The sequence below is a fragment of the Danio rerio genome, chromosome 2 (genome assembly GCF_052040795.2).
Source record: "Danio rerio strain M-AB ecotype USA chromosome 2, GRCz13ab, whole genome shotgun sequence".
Lineage (NCBI taxonomy): Eukaryota > Metazoa > Chordata > Actinopteri > Cypriniformes > Danionidae > Danio > Danio rerio.
In genome coordinates, this window is record NC_141022.1 from 31,508,172 (window position 1) to 31,525,484 (window position 17,313).

The 17,313-nt window shown below is 35.7% G+C and overlaps 1 protein-coding gene and 1 long non-coding RNA gene across 3 annotated transcripts in view; one reads left to right on the plus strand and one right to left on the minus strand.

Moving 5' to 3' along the window:
• The window catches only part of rnf31 (ring finger protein 31), a 32,067-nt gene that overhangs the window by 5,985 nt on the left and 8,769 nt on the right, over nucleotides 1-17,313 (minus strand). For both annotated transcript variants that reach the window (XM_087240919.1, XM_087240920.1), the window contains exons 10-20: nucleotides 15,893-16,126; nucleotides 15,515-15,817; nucleotides 14,117-14,302; nucleotides 13,704-13,910; nucleotides 11,571-11,744; nucleotides 11,319-11,417; nucleotides 8,081-8,170; nucleotides 3,676-3,790; nucleotides 1,445-1,557; nucleotides 1,119-1,229; nucleotides 922-970 (exon numbers count right to left, since the gene is read on the minus strand). In XM_087240919.1, the coding sequence (XP_087097045.1) occupies nucleotides 922-970; nucleotides 1,119-1,229; nucleotides 1,445-1,557; nucleotides 3,676-3,790; nucleotides 8,081-8,170; nucleotides 11,319-11,417; nucleotides 11,571-11,744; nucleotides 13,704-13,910; nucleotides 14,117-14,302; nucleotides 15,515-15,817; nucleotides 15,893-16,126 (1,681 nt within the window). The remainder of the gene's footprint in view (nucleotides 1-921; nucleotides 971-1,118; nucleotides 1,230-1,444; nucleotides 1,558-3,675; nucleotides 3,791-8,080; nucleotides 8,171-11,318; nucleotides 11,418-11,570; nucleotides 11,745-13,703; nucleotides 13,911-14,116; nucleotides 14,303-15,514; nucleotides 15,818-15,892; nucleotides 16,127-17,313) is intronic.
• LOC147837113 (uncharacterized) lies at nucleotides 8,959-11,638 on the plus strand. The gene is made up of 2 exons (XR_015478540.1): nucleotides 8,959-9,422; nucleotides 9,758-11,638. It is a non-coding gene; the product is annotated as an uncharacterized LOC147837113 (long non-coding RNA).

Here is a 17,313-nt window from a genome sequence, read left to right on the forward strand (position 1 = left end):
ATTCTTCTATTGAACACAAAACAAAAAATAAAAATCTGAAGCATGTTTGGAAAAGGCAGCCGTTGACATCCACAGTAGGAACAAGAAATACTATGTCAATAGCTATGTTTCTATCCAACTATTTTTATGCACATTTTGGATATGCGCATAAAAAACTGTTGATGGAAATGCCAAGATGCGTGGACATTTTGAAAATGGCACATTAAAAAACTTATGCACATACCTGAGTAGGATGAACTTTTCATTTGATAGGTAAAAATGCATATAAACTACGATGGAAACACTTTTCCCAAACAAACTCCAGTTTGCGCATTAAAAAGGTCATGTGATTTTGTTATAAGAGATCATGTAATGATAAAAGTATGTGTGAATGGACAAACCAGCAGGCTGACCGCATTGTAAAACATCTGAAATGTTGTTTTGATCATTCTAAAATGCCTTAACAGTTTCAATATTATTGTTATTATATTATTAATTACCACCAGAACTGTCAAGAGCGCCTGTGCTCCACGTCTAGTACCTTTAAACGCCACTTCAAACCTTCATTGTGTGTCGGCATCATCTTCTGTGGTGAATATCATTATTAAATAAAAAAAAAGATTCACGCAGCTTCTCCTACCACAGAAAATTGTGTTTTTACTGTTGATATTTGGTGCCAGTTAATCAGGAAGTGACGATTTTTTTCTCTTTGACTCGTTGGATGGAAACGCTGCTTTATTCGCACGTCTTTTATGAAATATCCAGTTTTGCGCATTCATTTAATTCACGTTTTTGAATGGAAGCATAGCTAATGGCTGTTTTTTTTATTATTCTTCAGTATACGTTTTGAATTCAACAGTAGAAGAGTAAATGATTACTTTTTTTCCTTTTTGGATGAACTATCGCATTAAACTTTTATCATTCTTACAAATAAACACGTACCAGTCTGTGCTCCTGGTGCAGTTTCAGTATTGTAGTTCACCCCTTTTTTCTGTGGACACAAAATGACGTTTAAACAAGTTTCTGAAATAAAAGGATGGCAATGAGAAGTGATATTTCACAACCAACCTTGGCACACGAGTGCTGTGAGCTTGGCTGTGTAGGAGGAAGTGTGCGCGCGTGCGTGTGTGTGCGTGTACCTGCAGTAAGGCCTGAAGCCTTGCAGGCTCCCAGTCTCGGAGGTAGAAGAGGCAGTCTCTGGGGTGATGGGCATGCAGACCTGTCACAGTACACTGGTTCACTGCACATGTCTGCCAGAGAAGGAGTGAGCAAGAGTGTGAGGGAAAGAGGATGAATAAAAAGGAGCGAGGAATCTGTGCTTTGGAGAAAGATGCTACTTTTAGCCATGTTCGTAGCTGGCTTCAAAACTGAATATCACAGTCGTGTGGAGCGCCGTATAGCACGCGCATGGAGCTACAAATAGACACAAATAATCCTTCGACAACAAGAAGAGACAGGAACTCACTGTGTGGAAGGGGTTGTTACATCCACTGCAGAACTGATATCTGCACTGAGAACAGCTGAAGTGCATGCAGCCGCCCCTGGCCAGAGCATACTGGAACCTACAGTTAGGACAAGCTACAGAAAGACACGAATAAAACACTTCTTAGAAGAACAGAACTTTGTCATATAATATAAACATTCAATCATTTCCTTTGGGTTAGTCCCTTATTTATCAGGGGTCACCACAGAGGCATGAACTGCAAACTATTCTGGAATGCAGCGGATGCCCTTCCAGCCGCAACCCAGCACTGTGAAACATATTTCATTACAGCCAATTTTGTTAATCCAATTCACCTATAGTCCATGTCTTTGGACTGTGGGGGAAACCGGAGCACCCGAAGGAAACCCACACCAACATATGGAGAACATGCAAACTCCAAACAGAAATGTCAACTGGCCCGGTTGGAACTCGAACCAGCAACCTTCTTGCTGTGAGGCGACAGTGCTAACCACTGAGCTGCCGTAATATAAACATAATTTAAAAACTGTGTTAGTATTTGTCTGCTGTCGTGGCTATAATCAAATGGTTACTGTTGAAAGTAAGCTATATGTGTAGGAATAAAGGAAAATCAGAAAGTTTATTTTTTAAATCAGAGAGTGCTGATGAAAGATAAGACATGGACATAGACATGGCAACACAAAACAGAAACAAATGATCCTTACGCTGCAAAGAAATTTGATTTACCTCTTTAACAAAATACAAAACACTGGAGGGAATGGTTGAATTCATCTGGGGCTTTCAATCTTTTAGATGCTATAGACTCCCAAATATGATTTGAAGGATCCAATCGTAAAATGTAAAAGGCAACTATGTAGTATCTTTTCTAAAGTCACTGTTTTTAAATGTGAAACATAAATGCTATTATTAAATTATAAATAGGCCTAAAATATTATATGAAAAATTATGTAATTAAAATATTATTTAAAAAAAAATGTACGCTACAAATTTTATTAAAATATGTATTCATTTCAAACTAAATCAACATAATTTATTTATTTGAATCTTATTTAAACATATTTGAGTATTAATCATTTTATGATGATTTTTAGTTAAGTAATTAGTATAGTTATTTTTAAGCATATACTTAAATATGATTAAGTTATAAATGGGTCTAAAATATTATTTGCAATTAAAAAAATAAAAATTCTATTGGGTTTTCAATTTTTTTAAGTAATGTTTTCATCTTTGAAATTTATTTTAACAAAATTTCAATCTTTTAATGTTTATCTTATTTAATCATATTTATTCATCCATTCATTCATATTCTTTTTGACTTTTTTTTTTTCGCCAAAGTGGAATGAATCGCCAACTTATCAAGCACGTTTTACGCAGCAGATGCTCTTCCAGCCGCAACCCAACACTGGAAAACACCCATACACTCACAAATCCAACACACACACTACAGCCAATTTAGCTTATTGATATTATAAGCGCAAGTCTTTGGACTGTGGGAGAAACCGGAGCACCCGGACAAAACCCACAAGAACTTGGGAAGAACATAAAAACTCCAAACAGAAATGCCAACTGACCCAGCCGGGGCTCGAATCAGCGACCTTTTTGCTGTGAGGCGATCGTGCTACCCACTGCGACACTGTGTCACCTAATCTACCTAACCCTGTACTATTTCTATGTAATGTTTTAAGAAAAATTACTTTTATTTATATTTCATTTATATTTACATACTTATCTTAATAAAAGTGATAGTTTAGTATAAAAAAGTATGTAAAATTAATACATATAATAATAATAATAATAATAATAATAATAATAATAATAATAATAATAAGAGCTTACTTTCTATGGTGAACATTTCAGACCGATAAATTGACAGCTGTAGATTCAGGAAAACAGAGTGAAAGAGAGAGAGCCTTAAGTGAAGCTTCTGTGTAATCAGTAATCTCCCTTCTTCACTCTCTTTCGAGGTGTGAATAAGTCAGAATAAGAATGTCGGCGAGTTATAAAAACCCAGCATTAATATTTCATTTGGTTTTGGGCCAAACCCAAACATTACATAACAAAACAAATAAACAGATCGCATGAGAAGGCAACATGTTTCCTAAGGTTAATTCTGTCGTGATGAACTCTGTTAGTCAAAGTGGTGCGGGCGGCAGTGAAGGTACTGTTAGCTGTGTAATAAGAGACTGAAAGTAAAGGTTTGACAATCTTCTAGAGCAGACCAAAAGGTGACTCACTGATGCCGTTGTCACGCAGGTATCCGGCCAAACCCTGCCTCTGGTATTCAGGGTCATTCTCTCGCTTCCATAGCTGGAATTGCTCACACGAAAGACCCATGTGCTGTGGCTCCCACTGCAGATACAGAAAACACATACAGAGTGAAGAAGATATTCACATCTTCATTCAATGAAACATTAGTTTTTGTTTTTTGTTTTGGTCAAAGGCATGATATGTGAGATTCGATCATTAAAATATTTAAAAAAAAAAAAAAAAAAAAAACACTATGACAATGTTAGATATTTTGCTGAATAATGTGCTTACAACAGCCCAGGTTTGAAAAAATAATAAAGAAAAGAAAACAGAAAAGTAGCCAGTTTTAACTAGAGACATGGACTATGTTAATGTTAATGCCATGTTAATGTCATACATCTTTAATTTCTGGTTTGGCTTTATAGAAAACGAAAACGTTTTGCTAATTTGAAAAAATCTAATTAGTTTATTAACTATTAGAATTATCATATTTTATCCATAACCTACAGAAGATAAAAATAGTATTTAATAGTTACATAAAAAACAACCACATCCAAATAGAAAGCCATCAGCCTTTCATTTTTTTCCTTTGCTGTTGGAAGTGGTATTAGTGAGGCCAGCAGGGGGTGCTCAACCTGCAGTCTATGAGAGTCCTAATGTCCTAGTAAAGTGAAGGGGACACTATACTGTCAGTGGACGCCGTCTTTCGGATGAGACGTTAAACCCTCTGTGGTCATTGAAAAAATCCCATGGCACTTCTCATAAAGAGGATGGGTGTAACTCCATTGTCCTGGCCAAATTCCCTCCATCAGCCCTTACTGGCCTCCCAAACATCCTCATCCACTGAATTGGCTCTATCACTCGCCCTATAGCTGGTGTGTGGTGAGCACACTATATAAATACATACTTGCTTAATTAATTTTTTTTTTCTTTAAATAGCGACCCTTGGAGTGTTTGCCATATATATTAATGACACATCAATAGCGCCAGTAGCGGCAGATTGATTTTACGGCACTATGGTAAACTTTAACACCTTTACAACCCTCATGTACACAACAAAAAAATTAAAGCTTTTTTAAAAGATAAAATAAAGAAATAAATAAAAATCATGACTGAAAATAGAATAAACTTGTGCAGTAAACATTGTGCCCACCAGTCCCATTAGATGGAAGTTAATATTAAATTAAACCAATAAATAAATGATAAAAAAATTTATATGGCTGTTAGACTGTTGCATCTTTTTTTGTGTGTTTTCAATATGCTTGTTTATATAGTTGTATTGCTGTGTGTGCACAGTTGTGCGCAACGTTTGCATGTTTATAACCACTTTAGTGGACAGTGGAGGTTAAGAGTCACAGACTGAAAAGTTTGTTTTATTACATTGCATACAGCAGCATTATAACAGAAGTCCTAAAATGTATTTAGTTAGATGAAAAGCTCTGCTTCTTCCTCAAATGGTCTCAACTGGAAGGACCTTAAGCAGCTGACTGTGGTGTAATAAAAGCTCTGCTGCTTTTGTGCTATCAACATTGGCTTCAGCACTCTCCTTTCAACAGCTTTCAGTCTTACTTTGCTTCATACTACCATCCTAATTAGTTTTGAATATATTAGCTCATCCATGAACATGATTTCTGCTGCAGCATCATAGGATATAATGAAGATGACAACTCTGTGACAACTGTGATTCCACACTCAAATGACATCTTTTTGTGTTGTGAAAGCGCTTCTAGCAATGAAAATACTGTACATTTAAGCTTACGAAATGAAAGACTAACAAATATATGCATAAATAATAAAGACATACTGTAAAACATCCAATGATTATAAACATTCTACTGTAAGAAATAAAAGCATTAAACTATTGCACTAAATATATAATAGAACTGAGATGCATAGGGAGGAAAATTAGCAATCTTTTTCGCAAATCTGTTTGGATCGTAAAGAAAATTAGGCAGAAATAATCTCCACATGCATATATAAGTAGTGGTCAGTTCAGATGCACTAAAATAAATTAGATTTTTCTTTTGAAAAATGAATGAGGTTGTTTTAGATTAATGATTCACCAGATTTAATCAGGAATGCTTTCAGTGCACACACAGACATACATATGGGATAGTCCAATTTCATATGTATGATTTGCTGGAATGCATTAGGCTTCCTTCATTACATATACATATAAGCGTGTTCACTTCTAACGCACAACTGACTTGAATGAATCAGACTTCATGTTATTACACATGGATATAAAAGAGTTCTTTTCAGATGAAAAATTCACTAGAAGGAATCAGGCTTCTGTTGCTGCACATATATATGAGAAAAGTTGTTTCAGATTAAATTAATTATTTTTTGTTGTTACACCAACAGTAGAGAATGTTTGTTTTAGATGAGCGATTCACCAGAATAAACAGGATTTCAATCATTCTACGTACACATGCAAGAGTTTGTTTCATAAAGATCATTCCCCAGCATGAAACTCTCTTTTTATTATCACACATACATATAAAATAGATTCAGATTAATGACTTGCCAGAATGAAGCTCTCTTTCTGTCATTACACATACAGTAAGTCATACAGTCATCATACGCTCTAAAATCTATACCTTTACCCCCATTACATCCTGTAATTTAAAAAAATCTGAGGGACAAAGTTAGGAGAAGGCTACAAAAACATTACAAACGCTGTAAAAGTTGTTTGGAATGTGATGTGATTTCAGGCTGTATGACAAATACAGTCATTATTTCAAATGGGGTATGATGATTTTCTATAGGCACTGTATATTCAAGACATTTCTTTGTGGATTAACAAGTCATTAGACTGAATCAGACTTTTCATTAATACACCTAAATAAGATATGTTTTGAACAAACAATTTACTAGACTGAAAGTTTCTCTGTCATTGCGCATTTACAGCTTGTCTTGATTTCTATGAAAAATATACTGTAGTATTGGAAAGGAGACACTAATTCGAATCGGTTTACTTCTATCATGCAACTGAAAAACCCACAGAGTTAGAGGCACAGATCACCCAAAAATGAAAATTACCCCATAATTTACTCAGCCTTAAGTCAGCCTCTGTATATCAATTTCTTTATTCAGATAAACACAGTCAGGGTGCTCTCACACTAGGCTATCCGAACTGTGCGTGGGAGTGTTTCCCAGTTCGTTTGACAAGTGTAAGTGCTTCAAATCGGCCCCAGACGCATTTCAGTTGGCCTGCCTTGAAGCATGAGCACAAAACTGAAGACGCAACTTCACTTTCAAGGAACAGTTTCATCTAAATTTATGAATCATTCTTACTTTTCAATGAAAGCGAAATGTCATAGTTATTAAAAACTGTCAGCTGCACCTTCAGCAAAACTCCTAATGCATGATAATTAATGAGCGTCAAAAGTGGTGGATCTGTTCGGCAAAATATTTGACTGCGTCACTGCCTCCCAATCTCCACTGTACTGAGCGAGAGGGCTTGTCTTCCTGTCAAACTGAACAAGTGCATCATCAATGATGCAAGCGTGCTCCGGCTTGGAAAATGCAGTGGGACAAGTGCGCTTTGGCATGGTTCAAGCCAACTGTGCCTAGTGTGAGCACGTCCTCAGAGTAGTTTTAAACTTAATCCTGGCTCTTCAATGCTGTATTGAGTATGGTGGCCCTTTTTTCAAGCTTCTAAATGTGAATAGATACATCATAAAACGAACTAGTGTGACGTTTGTCTTATGAAGTGGTTTGATGTTATTTTGTAACAAAAAACATTTCTCATTTTTAAAATTATAAACTTAATCACAGTTCATAATCACAGACTTATGATGGCTGCTGAATGCTCATTGATGACAACTTCTTGGATCGATATTTAATGATGTTCAAATAACAAACACAGATGTGACTCGAGCTCTTCTTCTCTTCCAGTGAAATCCTAAGATATTTTAACATATCGTTCTCCACTGTCAATTAGTTTAGTTACCCTCATTTAGTTCTCTTTATTCAGCCACTAACTAGAGTTTTCACTTTGAACGCATCTTACAGTATGTCATCTCAAAGGTCAGCCATAATGTAAAAAATCTGCCAGCCACCAGTAGTCAATGATTTGTTAGTGTTAACTATTTTTTGTTACAGAAACATATCAATTTCTTCATAATACACGTGTTAACCCCCTTGGAGATTGTGGGTTAATTTTACAATGGACTTTTTAAAACTTTAAATAAAGCACCCCTACCCAACACCATTATACATCTTTTAAAATCCAAGATAAAACTACTTCAACTGTGTCCACCTGAAAAAGAAAGTCATATACTGTACGTTGAGGATGGCGATTTCTTTAAGAGTGTCACTAGTAATTTACTCCCAAACACTCACTGCAGATCTGTTTCATGCTTTCAGGGGAAAAAACAAAACACTTACTGTTTTTTTGCACTGAGCACAAAAGCTTTTCCTGCACTGGCTACAGGTGACCTTGAGTTGATCGTCGTCATAGATGAAGCCATATGAGCACTGTGGCAAAGAGATGAGAGTGATGCACAAGCAGCAAACTTAAAGACACTGCTTTTTATATCACTGTCGAAAGCTGTTGATTCCATTTGTTAAGCTTCTGGGTCCACAAATGATCTATCAGATGCCAAAAGCTAATGACAAACAGTACTACTACACAAATGAAGGCAACATTCTTAGCCCTGCTGCTGTGAAAATGTAATTCTTTTAAAATATTTGTAAAAAGATGTTTAGCCGTTTTTTTTTTTTAAACAAAATGTAACATTTTTGTTAAACATAATTTACATTACGGTCAAAAGTTTGGGTTCAGTAAGATTTTTAAATGTTTTAAAATAAGCTTCTCCTGCTTACCAAGGCTGCGTTTATTTAATCAAAAATACAGTACAAATTGTAAAACTGTGAAATGTTATTGCACTATACCATAACTTTTCAAAAGTAGTTTATAATTTAAATTCATAATTTGTTTCAGTGAATAAAGACTGGAGTAATGAAGCGGAGACAAATGATCCTTCAGAAATCACTCTAATATTAATTATTATTGTTATTATTATTATTTTTATTAATAGTAAACAAAGCAATAATGACTGGAGTAATAATTCAATTTGTAACTACATACAATAAGTAATAAATAAACATTTAATAATTAAGTATTTAACAACTTAATTTTTTTGCATTTAATAAATGCCTTCATGATAAACAGAATAATTTTATTAAAAAATTATAATAATAAAAAAAAACATGTAAAAAACAGAACTGACCCCAAACTTTTCACCGGTAGTGTATATATACACATTTATATATATAATGGACACATTTTTTAACATCCGTTTTAATTTAAATTTAAATTTCCAATAATTTTTAGTTATGATGAAATTATATCATATTTTGCTATTTATTTTACAAGATTTAAAGGTTTAACTAGGTTACTTAAGTTAACTAGGAGAGCTAGTTTAATTAGAAAAAATTACAACATTGGACAACATTTATTTCTGTTTCTGTAGTCAATCAAAAAATGTTAAGGGGATAAAATCGATCTTTAAAGGGCAGCTGTGAAAAATCATCTTTTGTAAGCTGTTTGGACAGAATTGTGTGTATAGGTAAAGTGTGTCCACGGTCTTTTTGGGGTGATATAAAGTGTTTATAACAAGTCTCTTTTTTATTTCCTGACGTTAAAATAGGATCCAATGAGATTTTGAGGCCCACCATAACATGATGTAGGAGTGCAGTTTTCCCCGCCCGCCGAATTAATTGACAGGTGCCATGTCTCTATAATAACATGTATACAGTGATCCCTTGCTATAACACGTTTCACTTTTCGTAGTCTCACAATTTTCTGGATTTTTTGTGTAATTTGACATGCTTTTTTTGACAGCGCATTGTGTTCTGTGTCCTGACTGGCTGTAGACCACTGTCAATCAATCTTCTCCTTGCTGGGTCTCCTGTACAGTTCAGAATGCTTTCAGCTTGCCAAATTTACAAAAATCTTTGATCGTTAGCAGTGGGACTTTGAAGTGCTGTACTGTATGTTTGCAAATTTTCTTTTTACAGTGTCGACGAAACGTTCTGCACCCTCAAAGGCACCTGCGGTAGCACCCAAAAGACAAAGAAACATGCTAACCATCGCACAAAAAGTTGAACTTCTACCTTCCTTTAGCATGGCCAGAAGTTACACGGCTTTAGGGCACCATTACAGAATTAAAAAATAAAGACCAAATGGTTTTGATCTTTGGTTTTGTTCTGCTTATTTTTCTACGAAGGCTTGAACTTTAAGTGTTTAAACAAGGGGGGAAAGTGTGAAAATGTTAATGCCTGTCTGAGAAAAGTTTACAAAGCGTGTAGTGAGACAGCCCCAAAAACATCTATAATAATTGTAAAAAATAAAAAGGACTACTTTTGTCTATTGTGGGTCATTTTTAGAATGTAACTGCCACGAATAACAAGGGACCACTGTACACATGTCCAAAGAACATTTTTTGCAAAGAAACTGGGATTAAAACATATGATCCAACTCTCATGTTTGTATTAAAGACAGTAAAATCGCTATATATAATTCTTAACTGATATGATCACCACGATCGCATGGTGTCAATAAACGCGCATATGTGTGTGTGCACACGCGTGTGAGAGTGTACTGCAAACAACATTCGTGTGTGACTCATGGTATCAGAAAAGCTTGAATAGATTCCACCACAGATACATCAAATAAACTTACTTGATATTTTAGACTAGTGACCTTCTTTCAGCTTCATCTGTGTCTGTCTCTCAACAGTCAATGTTGTGGCACTGCTATACAGAAGTTATTAGAATGTATTATAGATAGCAGATAGCGTTTTTTATTTTAACTTTTGTTTTTTTAAAGCATGATGGTAAAACACGAACGCCATTATGAATTTGTTAAAAAATATGTTTGTTTGAAGTAAAAAATTGTAATAATAACAAAAAAATACTAATTTGTGCAGTAATTCTACAATTATAGCTGGTGTATTCTGGGACATTTTCGTAACCGGAAAAATTTTAGTTTCAAGGGCTATTTAGCCCTTCCCCTTAGTTTGACGCCTTCAACCTAAAAAGAACTGGGACACCCCTACCCCTTTACGTGAACAAGCAAAACGAGGGGCAGCGGTAAGAGAAAGAGCTAAGGTGGATTCTACACTATATAATAAATAATCTGATGGGTATTTTGAGATAAACCTTTACAGACACTTACTGGAGACACCAAAGTGTCTCAGAATCTTGTAAAAGAGGTCAAATATGTGCCCTTTAAAATTATTTTTACAAATCTAAAACCTGCTTTTATTTCATGCCAAACTGAAATACTTTTTCCAGAAGAAAAAATATAACATAATAGGTTGTGAAAATTTCCTTGTTCTGTTGAACATATTTGAGCAAGAATTTAAATGAAGAGAGCTAACAATTTTGCCTTCAACTGTGTTCTGCAATAATTTCAGATGATCACAAGATGATTTACCTTTTATAAGTGGTTAACATTTTGGCATCTGTTTTTGTCAAAGTATCTCTTTAATGTGTGGTATAACTTAACAGTGGTCAGAAATAGCGGCTGCAAGTGAGATTCCAATAAGTAGAGGCTTGGAAGCCTAAAACAACATTTTATCCATCAAAACGTAACAAGCAGATGTGAGGGATCACTCACATGACTGCACCACAGAAACTTTGGGTCCTTGATGAGAGCCTGCTCAGTCAGCTTCTTGTGGAAGAGCTCATACACCTCTTGTTCAAGACAATCCCTGAGCTGGCCAGTCAGAAACACACAAACGCAAATGCACAAAAGATTACTTCAGACATTATGGTGAGAAGCTTCAAGTCCAGTTATACCCTGGTATACTCATGAAGCAGTACAGCGTTGGTCATCTTTACTGTTGTATTTTTAGCTTTTGTGCAGTACCTGTATGTCCAGTGTAGAGAAGTAGCTGTTAAGGTGCTCGGGGTCGTTGATGTCAGGCTCTGTGCAGACAGGACACACCATGTCTCGGATGTGTTTGTCTCTCACCGCTATGGTAAAATGCTGCTGGAAACATCCACAGCACACTGAGCACTGGCATGATGTCAGAGATCGCATCTGAGAAAGACAGTTAAAAATGAAAAAAACTGTAAAATAAAAATCGTAGTCCTGACTCAGGATGAGGTGCCTTTACAGATTTGTGAATAGATTTACAACATGTTTGCATATAGGGATTGTTAAAATGAGTCTTCAGTCTTTTCAATCACCGTTAGTCATGTTGTAAGAAAACCTGTATGACTTTACTGTTGTGTGTGTGTGTGTGTGTCTGTGTAATATATATATATATATATATATATATATATATATATTGTAATATAGTTCGTTGTTGTTGAAGGAAGAAGAAGACAGGGTCGGCGATTCTGGTAAGCAAATGTTTTTATTATTTTGAAATGCCACCACACATGTAGCAGTGTGTGTGTGTGTGTATGGGTGCTCTCTCCTCTCCCAACTGCTCCTCCCGTTCTCCTTAAGAAGGGAGTCTCTCCGGCCCAATCACTAGAAAGACAGGTGTTATTTATTATTTCTGATTGACCCGCTGATTAGCCGCCGGGCTCCTAGCATGCTCTCCCCCCTTATTGGGTGTTCGATCACGCTTACCTCTCCACACATATATATATATATATATATATATATATATATATATATATATATATATATATATAGCCAGGGGGGTCTGAGTGGCCTGAAAGACCCACCCCTCACTGACAAAGGTCCAGAATTTGTCCTTTACATGAGCTCATTTGTTCTATTTTGAATGCTATGCCTTCATAAACAGTGGAAATAGCCTATTAAAAAAGGTTTTAAGACCAAGCAGAATCCTCTGTTGGCTGTCGCTTTAGCGTAACTTTACCTAATCAGTTTTGGCTAATGCTAACAATTATTTTAACTGTATAATCTGATGTTAAAGAAGTCATTTCTTACTGATGTATTGTTTTTAACTGGTCAGTTTGTTAATCTGATAAATAAATTGTCTAATAAATGACACTAGGCTACAGTTTTTATTTTAAAACTTAAACAGATTCCTATTTTCTCCTAATGATATATGAAGTAATAAATTTTTATTTTAAAAACAAGTTTTTGTTTTTCGTTTTTGGAAATCTTTAAGAAAATTTTTTTAGTACATCAAACAGTGTAGTTATGATGACATCCGCAGAGCTAATCCAGCAAAAAAGAAATACTGCTTAAAATGTCACTACAATAGAGTATTTAAATGTTATGGTTAAATAGACAATGGGGCATAGAACTGCAAAAAGATCCCCTTTTTGATACAGAGAAGGCTACGGACCTGAAATTTCTCCAACAGACCTACAGAATGGCATTGATGCGTCCTGAAATAAATTGAAATGGCCATAAACTCAAGCAAGATAGTAGTAATTGTATGCAGAACAATAGACCTTTATCTAAAAAATAAAGTATAATTATGAAAACTGTATGATGAACTGTGTTTATCATAACTGTAAGCTACGTCGTGTTTGCTGGCCTCACGCATCACGCATGCCTGTCAGTCAGTTTGTCAGTCAGCATGTAACCTTAAAAGGGTAAACAAATAACGCACAGCACTACTGCGATTACAGAAATGTTTGCTCTGTTATATTATACTTACATTTAAATACATTTTGGTGTGTATATATAAATAATGTTAAAAATCAAAGCACTTTCTCCACTAGACGAGGGCTAAACACAACCATTTTAACAACAAATTAAATTTAAAAAAAAGATTTGACATAAAATGCTCGTTAGATACAAGCATCTACTAGTATGTCTTAAATATCAAATACCATGGTGAAATAATGATCCATAATCCTTCAGTATAAAGGATATATAAGGATATGCAAAAAAGTGACCTACTGTATGTTAGTGACCTGTACGTCATACAGCTGTAGACAACTCGATGGCAAGTAAATGAGAGCTTGATGATGATTTCTAGGGAAAATCTCTTTTTAACAGTACGAGGACATACAAGGTAATGAGACCCATGTAAAAAGTGCAAGATTTGAAGCAGCTGACGCAAAGTACCTTGCTGTGGGGAAAAACTGACAGGCAGATGGGGCATTCTTTATTCAGCACGCGTCGAATGAAGTCTCGGTCAGGTGATTCACGCACAGCCTGAACCACGTCTTCCAGTGTGTAATTGGCTGCAGGGTCCCGTAGCAAAGACAAAATCAGCTCACAGCGCCCCCAGCTGGGCAGATCAAACACTGCTAGCAGCCTACGGCAAACATGCTAAACAAAAGATAAGAAAACCCAGGTTATGTTTAATAACATTACATTCAATTTAACCCTGACCACCATCAATATCTTTGGCAGCCAGGAAAAAATATATCACACAAAATATGATACAGACTAAAAAGCAAAGACTGTTTTGAATTGCAATGTGAAAGTACTGCAGTGTCTCAGAGAAAGCTGCATTAAGGTTAAAGGGTGGTCACCTGTTTATCTGGGTGGTTGATGTCGATGGGGGGCTCTGGTTCTTCGCTCCACATGCGCTGATGGAAGGGCTCCAGCAAAGGGCGCTGCAGCAGGACTAGAGCCCCCCTTACATCGCCTCCACTCTGCCTCAGTGCTTCTTCACAGCGGGTTGCATCATTAAAGCCCAAAGAGCCAAGCTCTTTTACCTAACAAACAAAATCAAGCAAAATTATACAATTGAATTTTAAACTGAATGATTTTTTACATTTACTAGGAATGCATCAATACTATCAAGAATTGGCTGATACTGATAAGTCAATAAATAGTATCAGGTTATGTAATAATAAATATTAAAATATTCAAATTGAAATGATAAAATTTCACAACATTTTTTTTTCAAAATAAAATAAAGTAAAACACTGTAGACCACTTCAATGTGATGTCATTGGCCCATGAACATTTCCTGCCTGCTATCAGACTATTTCATAACTGTAACAAGAGGCAATTCAATAATAACCTAATGTTAATAGAGCTATCATAACATTATTTATCAATATATGGCTCTTTTTTGATTCTCTAAAGCTATATAAATTAAAAATATAAAACAGAAATTGTGTTGGGACAATTGTTTTTGTTTAAATCCCTCAAAACCCAAACTCGGTCCTGGAGGGCCGATGTCCTGGAGAGTTTATCTTCAACTTGCTTCAACACACCTGCAAGAAAGTTTCTAGTACTGTATCTAGTAAGAGCTTGATTGCCTGGTTCAGATGTGTTTGATTAGGGTCAGAGCTAAATTCTCTAGAATACCGGCCCTCCAGGACCGAGTTTGGACCATGGTCTGTACCGAATGAAAAATGAAAAGTTATTTTGTCAAGCATAAATTACAGATATTCATTTTGAGATCTTAAACAGATTCATCAATTAATATAATAATATTCAGTAATGTCAAATATTATAATTTAATAATAATAATAATTATTATTATTATAATATAATATTAGTCATTTTAAAGATTAACTTCAAGTGTGCCTTTGATGATAGTAAAAGTATTTTTTATGAAAGTGTATGCATAAATAAATACGCAGTTTGAGTTGATTCAATAAAATTAATATGATAATTTTTACCTGTATATTCTATTTTAACTTTGAACAGCAAACGTATGTTTACTAGAACAACGATAACATTGATTTAATATTATTACAACTATTGTATGAAATCTTAACAAAATATCATTACTTTAAGCTTGGCTGAAACACAGCTTTTTTGCAGTCCATTTCCCCCCAACTTTAATAGTAGCCTATTAAAGTTATATAACTGCCTATTTTGGAAAGTCTAGAAGAAACAAATAAATTCCTCCTAAATTAAAGCCACATGGTCCATCGGGAGCTTTCTTTGCTGTGACTGAATGTAGAACTCACTTTAACTCTGCGGTCTCTGAGAGCCTGTCTGACGGCCTTTTCATTATCGCCCCCTGCTGCCAGCCAGGCACGTTTAGCTTCCGCTCTGGACAGGGGCACAGGGTTGCCCTTTAGTCCATCGTGGCCATTGTTCCCCCCTGAACCGTTGGGCTCCTGCTGACACGATGCAGCCATCACACAGATCTCATCAAGCACATGAGGAAGCTCTGTCTTCAGCCAATCATACGGCGTTACGTTACTGTTTCCTGACACTCGCATGCTGGTGTAAACCTCCTCTGGGCTCACTCCTTTCTTCTCTCCCTCCTGAGAAAATATAAGGATGCTTAATAAGTTCTGATGGTGCCTAAGCCACAATGACAATAAATATATCAGACTTACTCGAATGAGCTGAATAAGTTTGAGCCCGTCCTCCTTCATCAGTCTCTGTCGCTTTAAATCAGGGTCTTCAGTGGGCGTGGCTTTGGGTGTGGCTGCAGGAGGTAGAAGGTCCTTGACTGGTGATAGTGGGAGGGGCTTAGAAGGTGATATGGAAGGCTCTGGTCTTGATAGACAACACATGTCACATACGGTCGATGGTGTCCGGTTGACGTATGTACAAAACTGGCATATCCACTGAATGACAGAAGAGAAAAAGTCGACTTGATTCAAAATAAGATGTTTGCATTGTAAATCTGCATATGATTAGCAGCACAAGTATGTTGATTCATTGTATGTTTTAAAAACATTTACTAAATGGAATGTTCAGATGGTTTTGCAACAGTTCACAGTATGTTAACCGTTAATTAAATCAATTCAGTTGCACTGACACTATTGGAGAAAAACAAATCTTGAACTGAAATTTGTTGAATGATGATGATGACACTGTGACCACTGTAGAACTGCTTTTTTTCTGATTTACATTGACACTGAACAGAACAAAATCAAGAATGAACTGAATTGGGACCGATAATGACACTTTTGCTTTCTGTAGAGTGGGGCTTAAACCATAAAGCCAGATTAGCTGGCTATCCAGTTTAGTTTGCACCAATTCTGGGATTTAGGTTCCATAAAAGGAGCTCAGCTACTCCATAATACTATGGCAACAAAGCGTGATTAAAGTTGAGCAGCCTTTTACCTAAAAACAAGATTGGTGCAAACTAAACTGAAACTAGATGGCTAGGCAATCCACTTTCATGGTACAGGCCCCTTGTTAGAGCAGAACTGACCATACTGTAGGCCTGTTGCACAAAGCAAGGGTTTTTACAAAGATGTTTCGATTCAGTTAAAGCTCATTTCTAGGTGGGCACAATAAGATGTGTAGGTTTCAATCAGGTTCCATTGTCTTAACTTACACTACATGGCTAATATAAATTGGACCAATCAATTATGAGAAAAGTGAAAAAGATATCTAATGTAATAAAACCATTCCCAGTCCATGGGCAACATTTTTGCTCCAAAAGCGTTTTACACAAAGCATTTTTATTCAAAGTTTTCTGTTGTGGTTAATAATTTCTCTCTCGTGACAAATGAACCAAATGGGCTCTCTTACATTTCATGTAATAGGCTGTTTAGGTTGATTGCGCATGTTACACATTCAGCAGCATTCAGTCCAAATTAACAAACAAGAGTTAATTACCAAATCCATAATCACGAAAAAATAAATAAATAAATAAATAAAAACACAGAGAAAGTTCATATTAAGCATTGTGAAATCACTTAATCAGATCTTAACCAGGTTGGATTATTTGGTTTTTAATCCCAAAACTTACTCAGCAAACCCGAGTTCAGGCAAGCTGAGACAATTATCTTTGGGAGTTACT